The 19,145-nt window shown below is 41.4% G+C and overlaps 1 protein-coding gene across 8 annotated transcripts in view; it reads left to right on the forward strand.

The window, feature by feature from the left end:
* The window catches only part of jp (junctophilin), a 54,863-nt gene that overhangs the window by 20,326 nt on the left and 15,392 nt on the right, over window positions 1-19,145 (forward strand). For all 8 annotated transcript variants that reach the window (XR_015324692.1, XR_015324693.1, XR_002672066.2 and 5 more), the window contains exons 4-7: window positions 4,728-4,927; window positions 7,711-7,972; window positions 11,186-11,447; window positions 15,400-15,686. Coding sequence is in view for 5 of the 8 variants with exons in the window: in XM_086984898.1 (XP_086841024.1) it covers window positions 4,728-4,927; window positions 7,711-7,972; window positions 11,186-11,447; window positions 15,400-15,686 (1,011 nt within the window). In the remaining 3 variants the exon portion in view is untranslated. The remainder of the gene's footprint in view (window positions 1-4,727; window positions 4,928-7,710; window positions 7,973-11,185; window positions 11,448-15,399; window positions 15,687-19,145) is intronic.

Raw genomic sequence — 19,145 nt, forward strand, 5'->3', positions numbered from 1 at the left:
GGTAAGCTATAATAAATGTCGACATGAACACATCGGCTTACTTACTATTGCTATGAAGAATGTCTTTAAAAATAAGGATAGAAATATTTTGTCAGGGGCTTCTATGCGTTTTAGGTTCTGAACTAATACTGTGATTAAAGCAAATGGCTCGAGGATTTTTCTCCCGGTTTACGCAGAAATTTCGTTTAGATATCGGTACTTGTGCAGATGCTGCTTATATATGTATATATGTATATATATATATAAGCCGCATATAAATGGTGAGATAGTTGCTTTATAGCTGTTCCAATCTGTGTAGCATCGTTCTCTGTGGTACCCTGTGCCTCGAAATAACTCATACTGTCGATAACCTAAAGTATGGTACGAAGTTCGTTATCGTAATGGTTATGCTTTATTCTTCTAGATACTTGATAACGATCGTAATATGTCGCCATATATATTTTTGCCCGTAAAACATAGTAACCTAATCAGCGTTCTGGAGTGTGTTTTTCGTGATCTTCGTGCTTTTCTGCTTACTTTAAATTTTTTTGACGGTCTACAAGCAACGTATGAAAGGGCAACGAACGTTAGCCGAGAGCGACATTTTTATCCCAAAACGGCAACCATCTAATTCTCCCATCTTTAAACTCAGTCGACCAGCACAAAGCACTTAGTAAACTACGAACTGATACTAAGCCTGCTGTTGTTGCTTTAGGTGATACTTTTCTTTCCACTACTCAGAGATATTCCGGTTTGACAATTCTTTTTTCCTTTTATTACAGACTAAACAAGAAGCAGGTATATTTCATTTTGATAATCGGCACAAAATTCAGGAATCCTTTAGCTGTACGCATCACTTACCATCAATCTATGAGGTAATCGTTCGAAATTACGACGATAATCTACTATAAAATTTTTCTCTATTACGGCTGATATCTGGCTCAGAGATAACCTCAGTGCTTAGTCAGCACTCAGTTGGGGTGTCTGGGTTGTTGCTCGGTTGGGAGTTATGGCAAGAAAAATGTATAGATATGCAATGTCGAATGCGAACTCGTTTCGCTGTTGCCACTCGACCGCTCCGCTGACTTCGACTACTACGGTGCCCGCTGCGTGCGGTCCTCGTCATCGTTATCATCATCAACAACGGTACACCAGCATTATGATCATCATTGTTTAGGCAAGATAAAACGGACGGGGTTCACGCGGCAGATAGCGGCACCGTTGTATTCATTAGACAGTTTCGTCCAAAGGGAAATCAGCTGGCTCAGCAGGAGATCACAGTGCTATGTTCTATCCCGTTCTGGTAGGGTCGAAAGCGCACGATGAGCTGACGCCGGGTTGATTCAGCGCTCGAAGTGAAGCAACGATCTCGCCTTTGCAAATTACGTTGCTGTGTTTTGCGTGGAGGAGAGGTTTGTTATAAGGTGCGTGGTCGTAGGCACTAATGGCGTCTTCGCACACGCAGTCAACTAAAGGCCGACCCAGAGACCGAGAAGGAATGATAGAAAACTGGCGCCTTTGACGATGTTTCTATATCGTGGACAGTATTAGCTGGGCTGTTCATGTAGTCAACGCGTCCTCTGTACATGGGTTTGCTGTAGACCTCAGTTCTCTTATGTGGAGTCAGGGCAAGCTATTGCAACAAGGACAAACTGTGAATGCACTGGAAAACATTCTCGAGGTCCTACGACGGACGACTTTCTATTCGTCTACCCTGTGCTTAAGTCAATTCAATTAACTGCATTGTGTTAAGTATCGTCGTTGTGCTCTTCTTGATTCGCTCGCGAAAAGTTTACATCTGTCAACTGGCTGTGGCATAAAGTACACTGGGTATACTCATATATAGAAATATATTTGTATATACATAGGGACTTATGTCTATATATATGCAAAGTATACTATATACAGTAAAATTGGAAGGCCTTCCATCTGTATAAGTTTCACGAGCAGGGCGTTTGCAATAGGGAGGCGATCGGAAAGACGTATTGTTCGACTGCCTAGAACACAATAGATATAATGTTTTGTGCCGCACAATTATCTGATTAGAATAAACGTCAACTATGAAAGATCGTGCCTAACACCTACAGGTGAGTCATTCTCATAAGAACGATTTTTTCTTCAAACACAGGCTACTTTTAAAAATGTCACCTGTTCAAACAAGATAATCTATAGGATATTAAAGTTTTATTCTAAAAAACATTAAGCATCGTTGATTGCTCTAGCTTGTTGAAAATTTCGTTGACGACGTCATAGCATGTATAAGGGATGTCCTGGCATTCCAGGCACGTACCTAGCAAAAAAGGATAACCACATTATGGCCGTACATGTGGATTTGCTACTATAAAAACATAAACTATCGACAACTAGTCGAAACATTGTGTGTACTAGGCTATAAAAGCTGTTTGGTCTAAACTCCAATCAAATAATAATATATTTTTTTTTACAAATTATCCCCGCTTCATTAAAACTGAATCAATTTTTTTACTTTCAGTAGTTGTAAACATTATTGGCTGCTTCCATAAGTGTTTGTATCAGGTGGAGGATCACGTCTGTTCTGGCCTAGCATTGCTCGCCGTACAAGGCCTGCTGCCTTAGTAGCAGTTAGCTGTTATATACACATATATGTGCTAACATATTCAGAGTGTCTTAAAAAATGCATATATACCTTAGTAACTTTCACTGATAGCATATACTGTTCTATTAGCAGTGCCTGAAAATGCGTTCGACGCTCGTTCTGCTGATCCCAAGCCCACGACTTGATCGTTTTACTTCGGGTGTTTTGCTATAATTCTTCAGTAACCCTCCTTGGCTGGTAGAGCTTGTTAATATTCTTGGTCTTCCGGAACGTTATCTATAAATTTCGTGAGCGGTTCCACCGGCTTGAAACTTATCCTTCATCAGATTGATTAGTTAATTTTTACTAGGTGGATCCGTCTGAAACTCCTTGCGGCAAGGGTTTTGTACTTCTGCTACATGTTCATACTCCCAATCAAAAAGTTTTGACCCGTTGAACAGTGCATTTCCTGGATACCGTAATAGGTGGGGCCTCTAAATTCGGCCTCTTTCTTTTCAGCTGCGCTTAAGATTGTATCTAAGCAAAAAAGATATTTCAACGAAATTTTTCAACACGTGTGCCAGAAGTATAATTTCTTATGGTTAGGTTTGTTCGCTGTAGTCACCATTTAACGGGATTACAATTTCAATTCAGGACCTAAACCACCCAAACTATTCCATTTTTAATTTATAAATAATGTTTTGATAGTAACTGTGCATTAAGGGATGATAAATAAGCAACACGAAGGAAATTCATAGTGGAATGAAATGTGGCTGATCAAAAATCCGAAAACTGCAAAGGTTTCAAACAGCCAAAAGGACACTGACCGCTTCAGCAACCGAATTAGTAATTGGTATGTTCTTCTTCTTCTTCTTCCTAGAATAGTCATTGATTTCTGCATCAGAAATCGACATTTTTTTTATTACCAGAAATAGCGCATCCTTAACAATATGCCCACTACAACAGACAGCCCGCCAAAATCGGCCCGAACTTAAATGCTCCATTTTGTTTATATATAATACACACATTGAAACATGTAAATGTGTATGAGAATCTTTCACTTATGAACTTCCATTTTGCCCTTGGGGTCTAGTTTCGTCTTAGTAATACCGTTACTATAACTTATGCGTTAATTAGCGATTGTTTTACATTATATATTCATTTCATCTACCTAATAATTGTATTGCCAGAGCCGCTGCAGTAGTACGCGTAATAGGAGTCACAGTCACAAGCATCTTAATCCAAGTGTTATCGCAGCGCTCGTTTTTGTCTATTGACGGCCGTCCAAACAAGTATATAATACAGGCCTTTTCGTGATTAAGATCAAGCACAGACGATCACTATATATAACTGCCTGATATCAGATATTGTCATAAATATATATTAATTAATGTCCGGCATCAAATAATGAGAGGGGAGTCCGCTAACATCCAGGCAAGCACGTATATATGCCTTGGTGCGATAATCTAAAGCCACCAAAACTATGAGTATAGTCGAATGATTATACATAGCTATGGTACCTAATATAAAGTATGGAAAGCTATCTTTTAGGCCGTTGACATAGTAGTACCTAATTCTGTGTGTTACTTTCTTCAATATACGTATATACAGATATATATATATATATATAGTTCTCGTTTTTGCTAAAATTACTAATTACCTTGGGCCACCTTCAAAGAAGCATATATGTTGGAAAAACGTTAGCCGTTCCGGAAACCAATACAAAGAGTACTAGAATGCTACCATTTAATTTCTATCTCGTGAAGTCGCCCTTTAGAGCTGACGAGTGTTACAAAGGGAGGCCATAGATGAGTACTACATTTCTTGGATAACGCATGTTCAAGCTCAATTTCGACAACAAGATCACGTTTTTCCGTGCTGACGGATTCTTATTTGCTTTATGTAATATCGCATCTGTTCGTCTCTCTAATTTTTGTTCAACGAAAATTAGCTTAAAGCTATCTACGTGTGGAACCAGCAATACAAAGTTTCCTTTGGGGATATGGAAATTATTTTTGCTTGTCCGTTTGACTTGCTGATAATTCGGTAAATAAGCCTAGAGTTACTGTTACTGAAAACGGCCTTTTGTATCTCTGTAGCGGTAGGTAGTTGATCGAAGATACTGTGAAGATCCTCCGTCATCCATGAAAGAAAGTAGTAATTTTTTTTTCGTCTTTTACTGCGTACTGTATAGCCATTAATTTGGGGTCCTCGGTGAGCTCACTCCAACAGGCAGTAGGTTCTAGCGACGACCCCGCTACCGGACGAGATCGAAAAGTCAACGACTGCCGCGGAGGTTTTGTGCTTAAATCACGATCAGACGACATGCCCTCGCATCAGAGGAGAAGGTCACTCGTTGAACGCTCGGCCGACGTCAAACGCTCTATCATACAGGTATTATTATTCCACGACTACCATAAACTTGGAGCATGGCCTTAACGTTGTTTGAGTAGAAATCTTCCCAGTAAAAGAACGAACAAAGCTTTTACTGAGTTATGATTCCAGTAACTTAATGCTCACTAAAAACCTCAATATGGACTAAAAACATATGCGAATCATTTAAAAACGAGTCACGTATTGGTAACAAAAAAAAAAGTAACTTGTGTAAAAAAAAAATAAAAGTTCTGATAAAAATTTTAGAATGCGAAAGTTACAGGTACATGTTTAGGCAACACTCATCGAACAAATTTATTTTAATATATTTATAATTGAAAGTGTATGTGGACAAACGATACGCATACGATAATATGTAAAATATAATAATAATTATTACTATTATTTTTAACATAATTGACCGCGCTGTAGAGAAACAGGATGTTTGGTAAGGCAAACGAATGCCTACAAGGCCATGTTCTAGTAAGGAAAGCCAAATGTAAATACAGACACACGCAACATGCAAATTTCGATTAAATCCTACGATCGTGAGAAGTAACGCGTGACCCGCTTTGTGTTAGGTGTAACTGTTCAATTATACACATGGTTTATTCTGCAACCGTAATCAATTACTGAGCTGGACTGGACAAGTTGCGATTTTTTTTATTGGCGCCTTTTTTTTCGACAATGATCCTTGACGTCAGCTACGTTATCGTTCTGCATTCAATCTGATTAGCACCGCCAAGAGCTATGTCTGTTACCTGTTCGGTACATGCTACAAAATTGCAGCTGCTACTACTATTGCTATTGCTACAAGTACAACCAGCTACATGTTGCCTTCATCATACCATATTGTCAGCATTAGGCTGCATGCGTCCTTTGAGGAACTTCTACCAACAGGTAGATCATACTCTGAACATTAAAAAAACCAGCGGTAACAATACGAATCAGTTAATTTACTATGAAGTTTGTAAACTTATCTACACACTCGTTCAGCTGACAGAGCTCCATTATTAATCGAACAATGAATATACATTTGGACTGAATTAAAGCTTACTGCTGTTCGTTTTACGGTCGCCCAAGTGAAGCTTCCTGATAACGAAACAAATTTCCAGTTACAATAGAATACGTCCAATTTTCCTACATGTATTTAAGAGATTAGTACGTGAGACAGGACATAACACTTGCGAAATACCATTGATCTTGGTCAAAAACGTTTGAGCGAACAAGCTTAGAAATTTGCTTAGGAGCTCCGAGTGAAAAGTTCTCGAATGCTAGCCACACGGAGGGTGATTTCGTCAGGGCTATTTTCGCTATGGAACCTATGGACTTGGCTGTTTCAAGTAGAAGGAGGCCTAAATCAGCTCAGCTGCCCGTTGTGATAGGAACGCAGTAAGCTTATTCAAGTAATACCGAACAAATGACACGCCGACAGACACTGCAAAACTTTACGTACGTCAGATTCTTTTCAGCTACGAGTTTATGTACGTTGCCTCGGATATGAGAAGAGGTCGGCTTTATGTAACATGATCTTCTGGAAGTACAGGCGAAGGATTATGGTGTAGGCGGGCGGTGGGTATTCTGGAGGAGAAAACAAAAATGGGGGTAGGGTCTAACTTGGTTTACGGAAACTGAATAACCGGAGCGTCAAGAGTAAAACGAACGTTCACCATGAGAGGTAATTAACGAAAAGAACAGAATAGGAACTGGAAGGTGGGGAAAAACGATGGGGCGGAGCGCTTTCGGTTGGAAAGAGACGCTCACATATTTTTTGTTTTCTCTGTTTCAAAATCGAGGGCCGATTTCGTAAACTAAGTTACTTTGTGATTGTGGATAGAGCAGAAATCATGAGACATCTTTGTTGCACCGGACGGTCGTTAGGATGATATATATATATATATATATATATATATATATATATATATATATATATGTATGTACATTAAGTGGGTGTTGTACGAAAAATACAGTTGAAAAGCTTTGAAAAGAAGTGAGAAATAACATCGTAGAGAATAGTGCAGGCAGGAGCGAATGATTGTTAGCTATGGAGACTGTCTAACGGGTAAGCGGAGTAGACGTTGACCAAGCTTTACTTAGCGCGCAGCTGCACTCTTTGTGAATAAATAATAATCTTCCCATCCGACACTGGAAGCCTAGGATATCGCCATCGCGAGTCTTGTCGCATCCTCTGCAAGAGCTGAAAAGAGGGGACTGAGTAACGCTGGGCAGCGTTTTCGAGACAGTTAAACCCAGCTGTGCTTGGAACTCATGAACGCGTAGTGTTGCATGCGAACAGCATTTGTAAGGTCACATAGTAAATTCTGTTGCACGACTATGGCTTTCTCAGAACGAGCTGAACTGAAGGCGACTGACAACTTAGCTTCCGAGATTACTGCGTTCTAATGGTTACTTACCAAGAAGCGACCCCCAGCGGTGCTTTGCTAGCATCGTTTGTTAGAAAGTATTTACCCATATAATTTGTTTTGCGGGGTCGGATCTGGTTGGCTATCATCCTTTAACCGACCACAGTAGCTTTTCAAATCTTTATTGCAATAGCTTATGCTCGCATTGTTAGTGGCTGCCGGAAGTCCCCGTCAGCTCACAAAACCACGGTTCATTGCAAGAATTTGTTACTTAAGTTGTTAAAAAAAAAATTGCTAACATTTCAACATGAACTCTGACGGACTTACTAATAAAATAGAATGGAAAACAGGTATAAACTTGATATAAAAAGATGATCAATTATCTAACTTGCCGTCGTGCAAATCTGAATTTAAATGCGTGCATATCTTCACGTGGCATAGGGATTTAGAATTAAGAAACAGTACAGCACGGGAGACATCGACAAGCGGGGGATCTCTTCCCTGCGAGGCTCTCGATCCAACCTCAGCTCGGCTTCATCAGAGTCGGGCCATTCGGCGTTCACGTACTCACACAGCGCCGGCGGTCAGGGGCATCATACCGATTCCAACGCCTCGTTCGTATCCCAAGACGAGGACATCACCGACTCGAATGTTATCGAAACTTATATGGGCGAATGGAAAAACGACAAACGTTCTGGCTATGGTGAGTTCTGTCATTATCTATCTCTAGCTAAATATACTACTCAATTTACAAAAAACGCCTCACGATGCTTTAAAAACCACTGTACGTTGTATCGCATGGTTTATGTAGAAGTTAGGTAAGATGCTGAGATTCGAAAGTTTAGATATTAGATCTCAAAATTGTATTTTAACATCAGACGGCCATTTTGTGATTGGCTGGAATTGCATTGAACTATCTATTCTATCTAACTAACAAACTTTGCTCATTTTTCAAGTTTAGTAGTCTATAGCGAACCCTGTTTTCAATTGCGACCAGATCTCAGAATGAGCGTAAGACAGCCTAAAATTATGGTTTCTTCACACTCCGAACACAATTCTAGCTAAAAATCTGACGTAGTTGATAGAAACTACATATTTTTAGGTGGTACTATTACTCGTGATTGTGTAACTCAGGTAACGGATGAAACGCTCGTCCGTATCTAACAATGTCAGTATGCATCGCTCGGTAATGCAAACATTCTGACAGACACTTTTGCTAGCCAGCTTCCTAAGGCTTCACTTGATTGATTGAAGTTTACCAGCTGGCCATATGAATGAAAACCTACGAAAGCGTCGTTGAGACATGTCAATATTTCAATATCTGCTGCATCTACAAAGGCATGTAAATTCAGTCTGAGATAAAATGAGTATTAATGAGTTCTTGACAGTCGGGAAAATTTAGGGAAATTGATGCGTAAAAAAAACGTAAGAGAAATAAGTTCAGAAAGAAAATAGTTTTCTGGTCTTCAAAATCAATGTTCGGTAGGTAAATTGTGGTTACTTGAAGGCCAGAATGTTACAAAATTCATCGAAAATTAGTAAAACATTAGGCAAACGGACGTTGGGCGAAAGCAGACTACGCAAACGGTGCAAGCGTTTAATGAATGGAAATTAGGATGTTGAACATCAGCAAAAAGGTGATCAGATGCGAAGGACAAGAACGCATCGCCGCAGTCGAGGAGGTTTCGCATGTATGAATCTAAGGGCTCTGTAGCTAAATCTAACATGTTACAGATTCATGACTCAAATACTGAAAATGCGAAGATTGAGTAAAAATACGACCCCCGTGAGTTGATTACAGAACAATCGGAAATGCGTATGACAACTTCACGTATATCTGGCGGAACTTTGTTCAACAAAAAAAAACACCAAAAAGAGGTATAATTTTATTGACCGGTGAAGAGGTATCAGGCGAGAAGGTGGTGTCGCCCGGAAGTGAAATCGAGTTAGGTGGCAGTCACGAGTAGGTTCAGACTTAGGATGATGAGAGTACTTACATCAGGAACATCCTATACTGTAAGATATCCGCCGAAAATGAAACAATAAATGCAGGCCGCCATTTTGAGTTTCTCAGGAAACTCATGGGCTGTTAGCACGAGTAGCAAGCGAAAACAGGCAGTGTAGTTACTTCATTACAATGTCAATCCCATGCTTAGGCCTCAGTAATTTTTGTACTGAGCAAAGGAACCTCCAACGTCGTGCTTATTGTCCCACTTTAAATCCGTGTAATCAGAGGTTCTCCACACCCTAAAAAGGGTAGCTGGTAGGCAAGCATACCATCAACCGATTTATTTCAAAATATCATAGATACAGAAAATACATATGAAAACGAGATGGTAGGCATATGGCTATCCAAAAGCTGCCAGAACCCTGAGATCAGTGTGCAGTAAACAAAAGAAAGCACCTCTAAGATGTATTAAAAATTCGTTTTCTAGCCCAGTTAGTTCAAAAGCTATTCTATTTTAGAATTTACCGGATCCGCTTGTAACGGTTTAAGTGACATTACAGTTTGAAACTCCTTGCTTTACGGTTTCTCGTTGTTCCTCTCACAACACTTTACTCTCCTGCTACTTTAACAAATGTGAAGTTAAATCTTAGCAGGCCGTCGCTTGGTATAATGACTGAGAACTTCACTGAGAACGCGGATTGTTTTGGTCAGGTTTTCACTGCTGAAAATGAGTGTGACACTGACCAATAGATGAGCGGAAACAGCGATACGCTTCCTGAACGAGCACTGTCGACGATCGTCAAGCTCATCCGACGATTCGCCGTCTAAGCGTTAAGCAAAACAGTAACGCGGCGCATCGATCGATTAAAAGTTTGCAATCGATGATGAAGCTGTGCACGCACCGTTCGCCGCTGTCGTGAAGCATTCTGGACAGCTCGAAGGACGAACAATCTTTAATTGATCCTTTGTTTCGTTCCAGTTGCCCGAACCCAGCTTGTTGACGTACAGATCAGAATGAAGTTCCTCATTAACCCATCCGCTACGTTATAATTTGATTCCTTTTAATTGTCTAGCTTAAGGGGCACACAGAGAAATATCCCGGGGGTCTAGGTCGGTTACACAACGAATGACAGTTGCTTTCCTCCCAAACATCCCTCTTAGGCTGTTCCAGCCGATCGACCAGAGCTCTCCCTTCGCATCTGTTCGGCATTAGTTTTCAGTAATCAATCAGAGGATGCTACAAGGGCAGCTCTTCACGCGGAGGACATATTGTGTAGATAGAATAAAACCTCAGTCCTGCCAGGTTTTCCAAAGGCACAAAAATTCTGAATTTTAGAGGTGTAATTTAACTTAAAACGTCAAAAAAAACAAATGGTAAAATGCTTTCCTTTATTAAGGGATTATTATTATTATACATTGATCCATCGCTGCTTCGCCTTCAAAGAGTAAAGGCACAATCATAATCATCTGTTAGGGATATTGATTCAAGCGTTTCATCAGGCTACCGTTTTGTCGCATACTTGAACCCTCTAAAAATGTTTGTAGGATAGCTTTATTTGTTTGAGACAGAAACGTGCTGGGACTATAATTCGAATGTAAAACATGTTGAACCCTATTTGTTGCTACGGCTTTTACGGCAAGGACTAATATTTGTTATTATGGTACCGGTAGTATGGTTATATGGAAGGTGCCGACACGCAGCACGAGATTCTGCAAAATAGTTACATTTCATAATAATTACAAGCGTATAAAGGATTTACTCTTTCTGGAAATTTTTGCGAGAACTATCTAAACTTCACTTGAGTAATTCGTATAGGCTTTTGCTTGTCGGGCGGCCTTTGCACAAACAGAGGGAAGCATGCGTTGTCCACGGTTTTCCTCCTTTTCTGGTCGTGCGGTACGTCGCTGACTATCGGAGTTTAACAACAATGTTCAACAAGGCGCTTATTCGATTTCTAATTTTTATAGGTATTGCGGAGCGATCGGACGGGCTGAAGTACGAGGGCGAATGGTACAACAACAAAAAATACGGTTATGGCGTAACAACGTTCAAAGATGGCAGCCGGGAAGAAGGAAAGTACAAAAACAATGTCCTTGTTACGTCGGGTAAGAAGAAACACCTTTTCCTTCTCCGTAGCGCCAAATTTCGCGAGCGCATCGAGCAAGCGGTAAACGCCGCAATACGCGCCTCGCAGATCGCGCTGCAAAAGGCCGATATCGCCATTTCCAGGTGAGGACACTATTAGCTCCCAAAAAACGAAACGATTTTTTAGCGCGTATATTAAGCTGGCATTGGCAACCATAAGTATCGTACAGTTAATATAACATATAATGCAGCTCTTTAAATGCGACAGAATATCTCAAATAGAAACATTCCCAGCTGGGTTATCAACCTGATTTATTATTAATACACAAGTATTCATGTCCGAATTTGCCCTGTTTCTATTTCCTTGTGTGCCGATCAAAATGTAGACCCAACGGCTTGATATTTATGGAGGAACTATAACTTTATATTATGTCACTAAAACGTACAGACGACTTCTGATGGGTCCACCGTAACCTCATGCAGCAACTATTGTTAAAGACGTGCTTTGGCAGAAAGAAGTAACAGGATCATTTTTGATGTCATAACATTTTCTCAACTACCTGGAAACCTACAAAGCTGTACCAGATAACTTCTTGAGGCGAAAATGACATACAAGAAGCTAATCTGATAATAAAATGAAGCCAACCCCCGTTCCCTCTAAATCTTCTATTAGAAACACGTAATAGTAAGAACAAGACAGTATTTCTCTGCTAGGCAAATAAAAATAACGGCCACCAACATTATTTCGTACGCTAATAGGAGATCAACCACAGTTGGTCGGGTACAACGGGATTTTGTCCGAATTGCACTTCATGGGCCACTTCGGATGTTTTTACAGGCTTGTCAGTTAACTTGTTCCAACTAAAAACCATCATCCATTAACGTTGTGGGTCACTGAATCAATTGCAATATCCCTTGCTTTTAGGCTACTAGGCTGTATGCCCGGGCTCACATTAATAGGGCAAGGTGTTTGTTAATCAAAATTCGTTATTAGAAAATATTTGACTCTTCAGGAAGTTGAGATAGTATCCAGTGAAGTTAGCTATTTTCCTATTAGACAAAAACTTGTTATAACAAATGCCCTGATGCGAGGGCGAGCACCACTGTACGCTCGATTTATTCGATATTCCCATTGAAATTATTTTTTTGGCGCGATTAAAAGTCGCCGAAATCTAGTTTCATCGCTCGTGTGTTTGATCTCGTTCTCTGTTTTTACCTGGCGGACGGCACAAACTCTTGCCTATGGCGATGGTCTACTCTAGGCGGGTAATTGTTACGCGAATTATCTTTCGAGTAGTTCACACCCATGTCCACGTTTCTTAAATTCAGCTCTTTTTTTATGTGTCTTCGTTAGAATTAAGTAACATGCGGTTTGAGAAATCTCTTGTTGAGGCAGTAAAAAGCGCGTTATCCATGCTCTGTTGTGCTCAAAAGCTTCCGTAATCATAGCGGTTCGCTCTCCCGTTGGAAGTCTTGAGGTTTGGCCATCTGCTGGTAATCTTCAATCTTCTTATATTCTTGCTTGGAAATGCATGGATCGGTAACAAATTGTTAGCACACCGAAGGCTTCGTTATCCACAATTTCCGCCAAACTTGGGTGAATTCCATCAAGTAGATAGTTATGGTATATCATGTAATACTATGTATAAGGCTAATCTCGTCTAGTTTATAATCTCTTCACACCTCTGGACCTTTTAAGTAGCTCCGGACATAGTAGCATTTACCAAAAATATCAATACTGATTTTTCTTGATTACTCATATTCTGAAGAGTCCTATAGAGCACTCGGTATGGGGACCAGTGACGATACAAGGTCTTATGCAAGTGTTGGAATGACGGCCTGAACGGAAGGCCACAATATTAGAAGCAGGTCTCACCTCTGTAATGGACAGACTTAGGTTCATATAATTGTACTTTCATTCATGGATTAAATAAAACTATGAAATCTGCGGAAGGGAGCAAAATCGCATGAGGGAGATTCATTATTATAGTAGTAATTGAGAACATGACTATATAATCAGATAATAATCGGGCCATTTACGACTTCAGATCCGCAACTGCAAGTAATGCAAGTGATGAAAACTGGCGATGGTAATACCAGATAGTGAATTTGTGGTAAACTCGTGAAATTGCGACTTCAATGTGTGAATAGTGTGGAGGAATGCCTCGAAATGAATTAGAGTTAAGTTTTTTTAGCTTCAATGAAGATACGCGTCTTTTCTTCGGTCGAAATGATGTACTAAACGATGTATTTATAAACGAAAGTATCTGTCATAGAAGAAGCAACGGTGTTTCTGTTCGATCCATGACTACAGATGCGTATATAAGCTACTATATAGTACCAATATTCTGTAGCAGTCGTTTGGCTTGCACGATTCTGCTGAAAACCTTATGGCGATGGCGTAATGAGCGTGTATAGAAAGCAATACTAGCGACGTGTACGCAGCGTGTCAGGAGGCGACAAAAGGAAAACATATAAACGATAGCACGTAAACGACGTTGTAGTTCGTCGAGACTACGAGTAATCGTACAATTTATATCAGATTAAAACCATTTACACAGGTACAGTCTAAGTAAAAACTTGTCGCTGACAAATTTACATCACTCATACACGGTACTTTTTTGAATACTACTTATGGACAATGAATGAACAGCTTAAACACCCAATGTTAACAAATCCTTAGAATCACCGTTTCAATTATGCCTATAAGAACCTGGCCCCGTTGATGGGTCTTGTTGGGCTCATCTAGACTTTCTTCAACAGGCCTATGGAACGACATGGCAATAATACCATATCTTCACCAGTTCCTTATTTTTCCCGTATTCTTGAGTATTAATATAATAATTTTTGCCACCGCCGAGGCTCGAACTATTGTCGTATATCGACTTGGTATGGTAAGGTACTCAGAGATGTACATTTGCCGCCCAGACTACGCCGTTACCCTCAACTATGATGCGAGAAATTGCGTAGCTAAACAAGACAATCTGATATAGGGGAATCAGAGTACTATTTAATTGTTAGTCGATACCTATACTGAAAACAGCCATAACAATTACGTATCGTTCGTTGTAAGCGATATCAGTTACATCATCACTATTGCAGGATTGTGACAGCATATCGGTTTAAAAGGCTGTACAGTCCCTCTCAAATGATGAAACTAAATTGTTAAAAAATATTACTCAGGAGCGTTACCAAGTGCTTCGGGTGTAAACAGCACTCTACTATTGTCTAACCATAGATCTCGACTGTTGTCTGGCCAGCAACCTCTCACCATATTGCTTGTCAATGATCGCTGCTTGTTTATACGGCATCGCCCGGAAGCGGAATAGGGTGCGTGCTAACGTAGGTATGCAGACGAGTTTATTCGGCTAAGCCCAACACAGATGGACCCGTACCCAGAAGCGATGTAGATTTTTCGTGTCTGTGCGTCTGATAGAAGAATGGAGGTCGACTTTCGCCTGCGTCTCGCTTTTTGGCTCACACATCGAGCGTCTGGCCTGACCTCGGAGTCCGGCGGATTGGGTTATTATCCTTGTGGCCCGTCTTATCTGCTTTCGGCGTCCTTTTCGTTCTGAATGCGGGCTGAATTTTCCAATTTACTTTTTGGTTCAAGCGACTGAACCATTTGTGATTATAATCGCGTTTATGTGTATCAGACAACATCCTGTTCTGTAGTTGGTAAAGAGACGGCTGCGTGTGTTACTACCGATCTAATCATTCTGAGGCATAAGCGTCGCTAAGATCTGCGTATTTTTCTCGGCGATGGTAATTTCTGCAAAAACGTAGTTAATGCTTACAAGTGAATGTAGAGGCATTGCTACAAATTTGAACGTATGCAAATATTTTCCAATTGAAATTAGATGCATGCAGTATCCGATTCTGAAGACACTGTGCAGTGCAATGGAGTCTTGCAAGTATCGCAAGCAAGTGTTGCAAGCTGCTTAAGACCGGTTCCCCTCGCAGCCAAGACATCCGCTTATCATTTGTAGTTGTTTCTGACCCTTCTGACTCTAGTAATTATCATATTTATTGTCGTTTACAAGTTGCTTTCATCACTCTATTTCGGTATTTCCTGTGACTTATCGAAATTCAATAGAACGGCCACGGCGCGTGACCGCGCGGAGCAGGGTGACATCGCGTCGTTGGAGGCACGAAAAAACGCCGACCTAGCTAAAGGCGTTGCCGTGCAATTCGCCCCCGAGCTGTTTAATAGTGCGACGTCCGGTCCACTCCCTTCCTGGCCCCAGGCGACAGCTGGGGCTTCCGCTACACCAGCTGCTAGCACGACAACCAGGGGAGCAATTGCAGCTGCAGGAGCGTTTGGCGCTGCTTCGTTGAGCGTCCCCTCCGCTCACCTAAATACCTCGCTAGCCCAACATCAACGTGAGTACCCTCATACAGTGCACACATAAACGAAAAAGGACTTCAATCGAATAAGCTGCCATTGTGCGTATGAAGAAACATACAGGAACAGAATAAAAGTATTCTTGTAACTATCATATTCAAACATTCGGTATCGCTCACATTCGTGTAAGTAGGCTTTCATTTAGTTCCATAAAAGCACTGCTAAAACCGATGCATTTCCAATGATCGTCTCCAACATTTTCGGGTTTAGATATATTTGTTTAAATGGTCTTCGAACTAATGTTCCGTGTGTAGCTAGGTGGATTAATCTCATTGACATCAACGATAAATACTACAGTAGGCGTCTTTAGGGATTGTATGGATTATGTTATTTTCCTAAAGCAACCTTGGTTTGTCTAGTATCTCAAATCGTACTCCTTTCAAAAAGGCAATTAAAAACGAAATCGCTTAGCTCGCCTATAGATCAGTCGAAGCCTTTCAATGTAGGGTATGGAACCTAAATAACTCAAAATAAATACAACTGTCTTCAAACTCTGTAATAATCTCACCGCGCCGTTTTGCGTTTTTCTTAGATCTATGATCAGCTGCCGGCACGCCAGTGTGGGCGTAATAATGTGCAGACGGTGTTATAGTCCGTGTATGAGCACATCGTTTCTTTTTTTACATAATTTTAACTAAGCCAACTAATATACAATGAACTATGTAATAGTCAGCGGAAGCGTCGTGTTTCCATGCCATTTTTATGTGTGTGTACTAATTGCTAACAGTCTGAGCAAAAGATACGACCAACGTGAGGAAGCACAGCGGTAACAAGCTTAACATGTTGAGATTCGCACATTTAAAAAAATGATCGCTCGTAATCACTAACTCTACCGTTGTGCACTAACTCTTTGCATGCCCTCTTCAATCAACTGGTCTGCCCGTCTGCCTCGTCAATCGACCGGATTTCTCCATCGTTACTACTTCTACTAACTACCGTTGTTCCTACAACCTACCAATAAAACCACCCCCAAAAACGACCGTCGATCATCGAAAATTAACGAAATTGTTACCGTATCATGTGCGGATAATGGAAATACGGCGGGGATCTACTTGACGAGCGCGACGACTCAATCAATCAATGACGATCTTCGGCCTGCATACGAAAACGGAAACTATAACGACGATGTATTATGAAATCGACTTCACTATCGTGAAATCGAATGAATTATAAATGGACCTTGTCTTGGTTTTTTTTTCCCTATCAGTAATGCGATTTCTGTGCCCGGATGTGTGTTATCTTACGGGGTAAGTCAAGTTAACTAATCCCTTACGAAAATACAAAAGAACAAAATAGATCGTGTACAAGCTTGAGGGGCATCTTATGTTTAGTGAGTCATCGACTACAGTGAAAAGTAGTAGCGCTGGCTTCTTCGTCTACCCAGCCGTCAGCGTTATTCGTTTGTTCTTTTCGCACCTACGTCTCGTTGAAATATTTTTCAGGGTATTAACAGGATCATGACTGTGTATAGGAAGTATTTGCTTTCACAAGACCACTACAATAATAGGCTCTGCCTTAACCGCTGCCGGTTACTAACCGGTAGCGTGGTTAGACAACAGGAGTACTGCGGCATTTCAACAGAAGCAGATAGAAATTGTTGATCAGAGATATAAAAATGATTATTTCAGATTTCTGACTACTGGCTTCGTTTAGTTTTCCGTAAGGCCATCGAAATGGGGATCTTCTTGTACACCATTGTTTATCTAAGGCGCTAATTTTAGATAGCTTGGTTAAATATCTGGGGTGATTCCATGTTTTTATCACTGTCCAGTGTCGTCACGTGATTCAGCTCTGTTCTAGACGAGGTGGCTGTTTATCGTCACTGTATGAACAGCAAAAACTCTCTGAGTTTGCACACACATACACACGATCACGTATTGCGTACGTCGATCGTAACTTGGTCATTCCGTTGGACAGTAAAGCATAGAGACGTTGTCCTGTGTCAGGACCAAACACGGTTGTCGTGTGCCGTTTCCCTGCTAGCCCGTCCGTCGATCTGTCTGCCTGTCGCACTAACAAAGTGCCACACGCCTATAATCTACTGCAAAATCTAATCGGTAGTTTCTCTAATAATGCTCCTCTCGTACATGATCGCTAGGAGTAGGTAAGACTACCTTCGACAGCTTCACCATAGTCTCGACTTCACAGCCAACGGCAGCCGGTGCCATTTCATCGCCAGCGTTATCGATACTGCTCAAGTCTTCTTTTTTCCCTCTCCCTTGGTGAGGTGAAGTGTTTACAGCTCGTGCTGTAATTGGCCTTGGACTAACTATGGCACCAACGGTTTCCAACGGGCCAGTCGGCGACGGTTAAGCAGATCGATGCTGCTGCCGTCAATTGCGAAAACCGCTACTCGCTAGAAGCTGTTGCTGGCCGTAGCCGGAGATGGTGTCATAATGCGATATATATACGCTCCTATAAATGCTTATATAGGACCACAGACATAGAACCGGGAATGAGCAGTTCAGGCGACTTGACTTCATAGGCTTCCACACTGGAGGCAAGCCCTTCTGTTTGCAATGACATCATGTCATACATAGTGAAGCGGCTCACGACGTTGCAGCGGTTATCCCTATGGCGCTGGCCGCGATGGCCGGGTTCTGCCCACATGAATGCCCGCCCGCTCTGTTGGTCTGTCCGTTCGGCTGTTAAACTATGTGCGGTCATACGCGTGAATTTCCCGTTCAGCTTCTGTGCGCGCGTGTGTTCGTGTCAGCTTGCGTAGCGTACTCTAGCAAACTCATTGTAGCCGTCCGGGAGGTCGCTCCGGACTGCCACTCATAGATATTTTTGGCGGTCTGCGCTGCTCGCTGTCTCAAAGAATAAAATTGCTCGCTTTGTATTTGACAGAGAAAAAGATGAACTGTTTGCTGGGCCAGATGGCCCCGTGTCTGGCGATGAGGTTTACAGCTGGGTCTGCACTTAGTGGCATTTGTGTTGCCCTTGTTGCTGTCGTAAAAGTCGATAATAAGTTGATTTCGTGAGATGAGTGACCGCAAGCCGTTACCTACACGCTAGTTTACTTTCTCGTTATGAAAGTTCTTATGACGAAGACGACGAGCGTTGTGGAGTTAGCTAATGGTACTGCGGTGCGTTCAGGAGCGTCTGGCTGATGTTTGTGCAACAGCGAGAGGGGCCGTTGTGGTCAGACACGCTTCTGCTGCTGGTGCAGCGGTCGCGGTTGTCAGTGTATAGAATACTTCGAAGTGACCGAGTATTTACGGGTACTTTTGTCTACACCATTTTGCATACGCTGCTTCTCAACTGCTATATAGCTCAGATACAGCCTTTCATAGAAACAGAGTAATAGTTAGTGGCCCTTCTTCATGGCGGACAGACAGACAGACAAACGAACTGGCGTTGTGGGGCTCCTCCATGAATCGGAAGCCATTCGCCCTGCTCTCTGAGCACTGGTGCCATACACATATATATATATA

This window comes from Varroa destructor, unplaced genomic scaffold, assembly GCF_002443255.2.
Source record: "Varroa destructor unplaced genomic scaffold, Vdes_3.0 BEIS01000003.1, whole genome shotgun sequence".
Lineage (NCBI taxonomy): Eukaryota > Metazoa > Arthropoda > Arachnida > Mesostigmata > Varroidae > Varroa > Varroa destructor.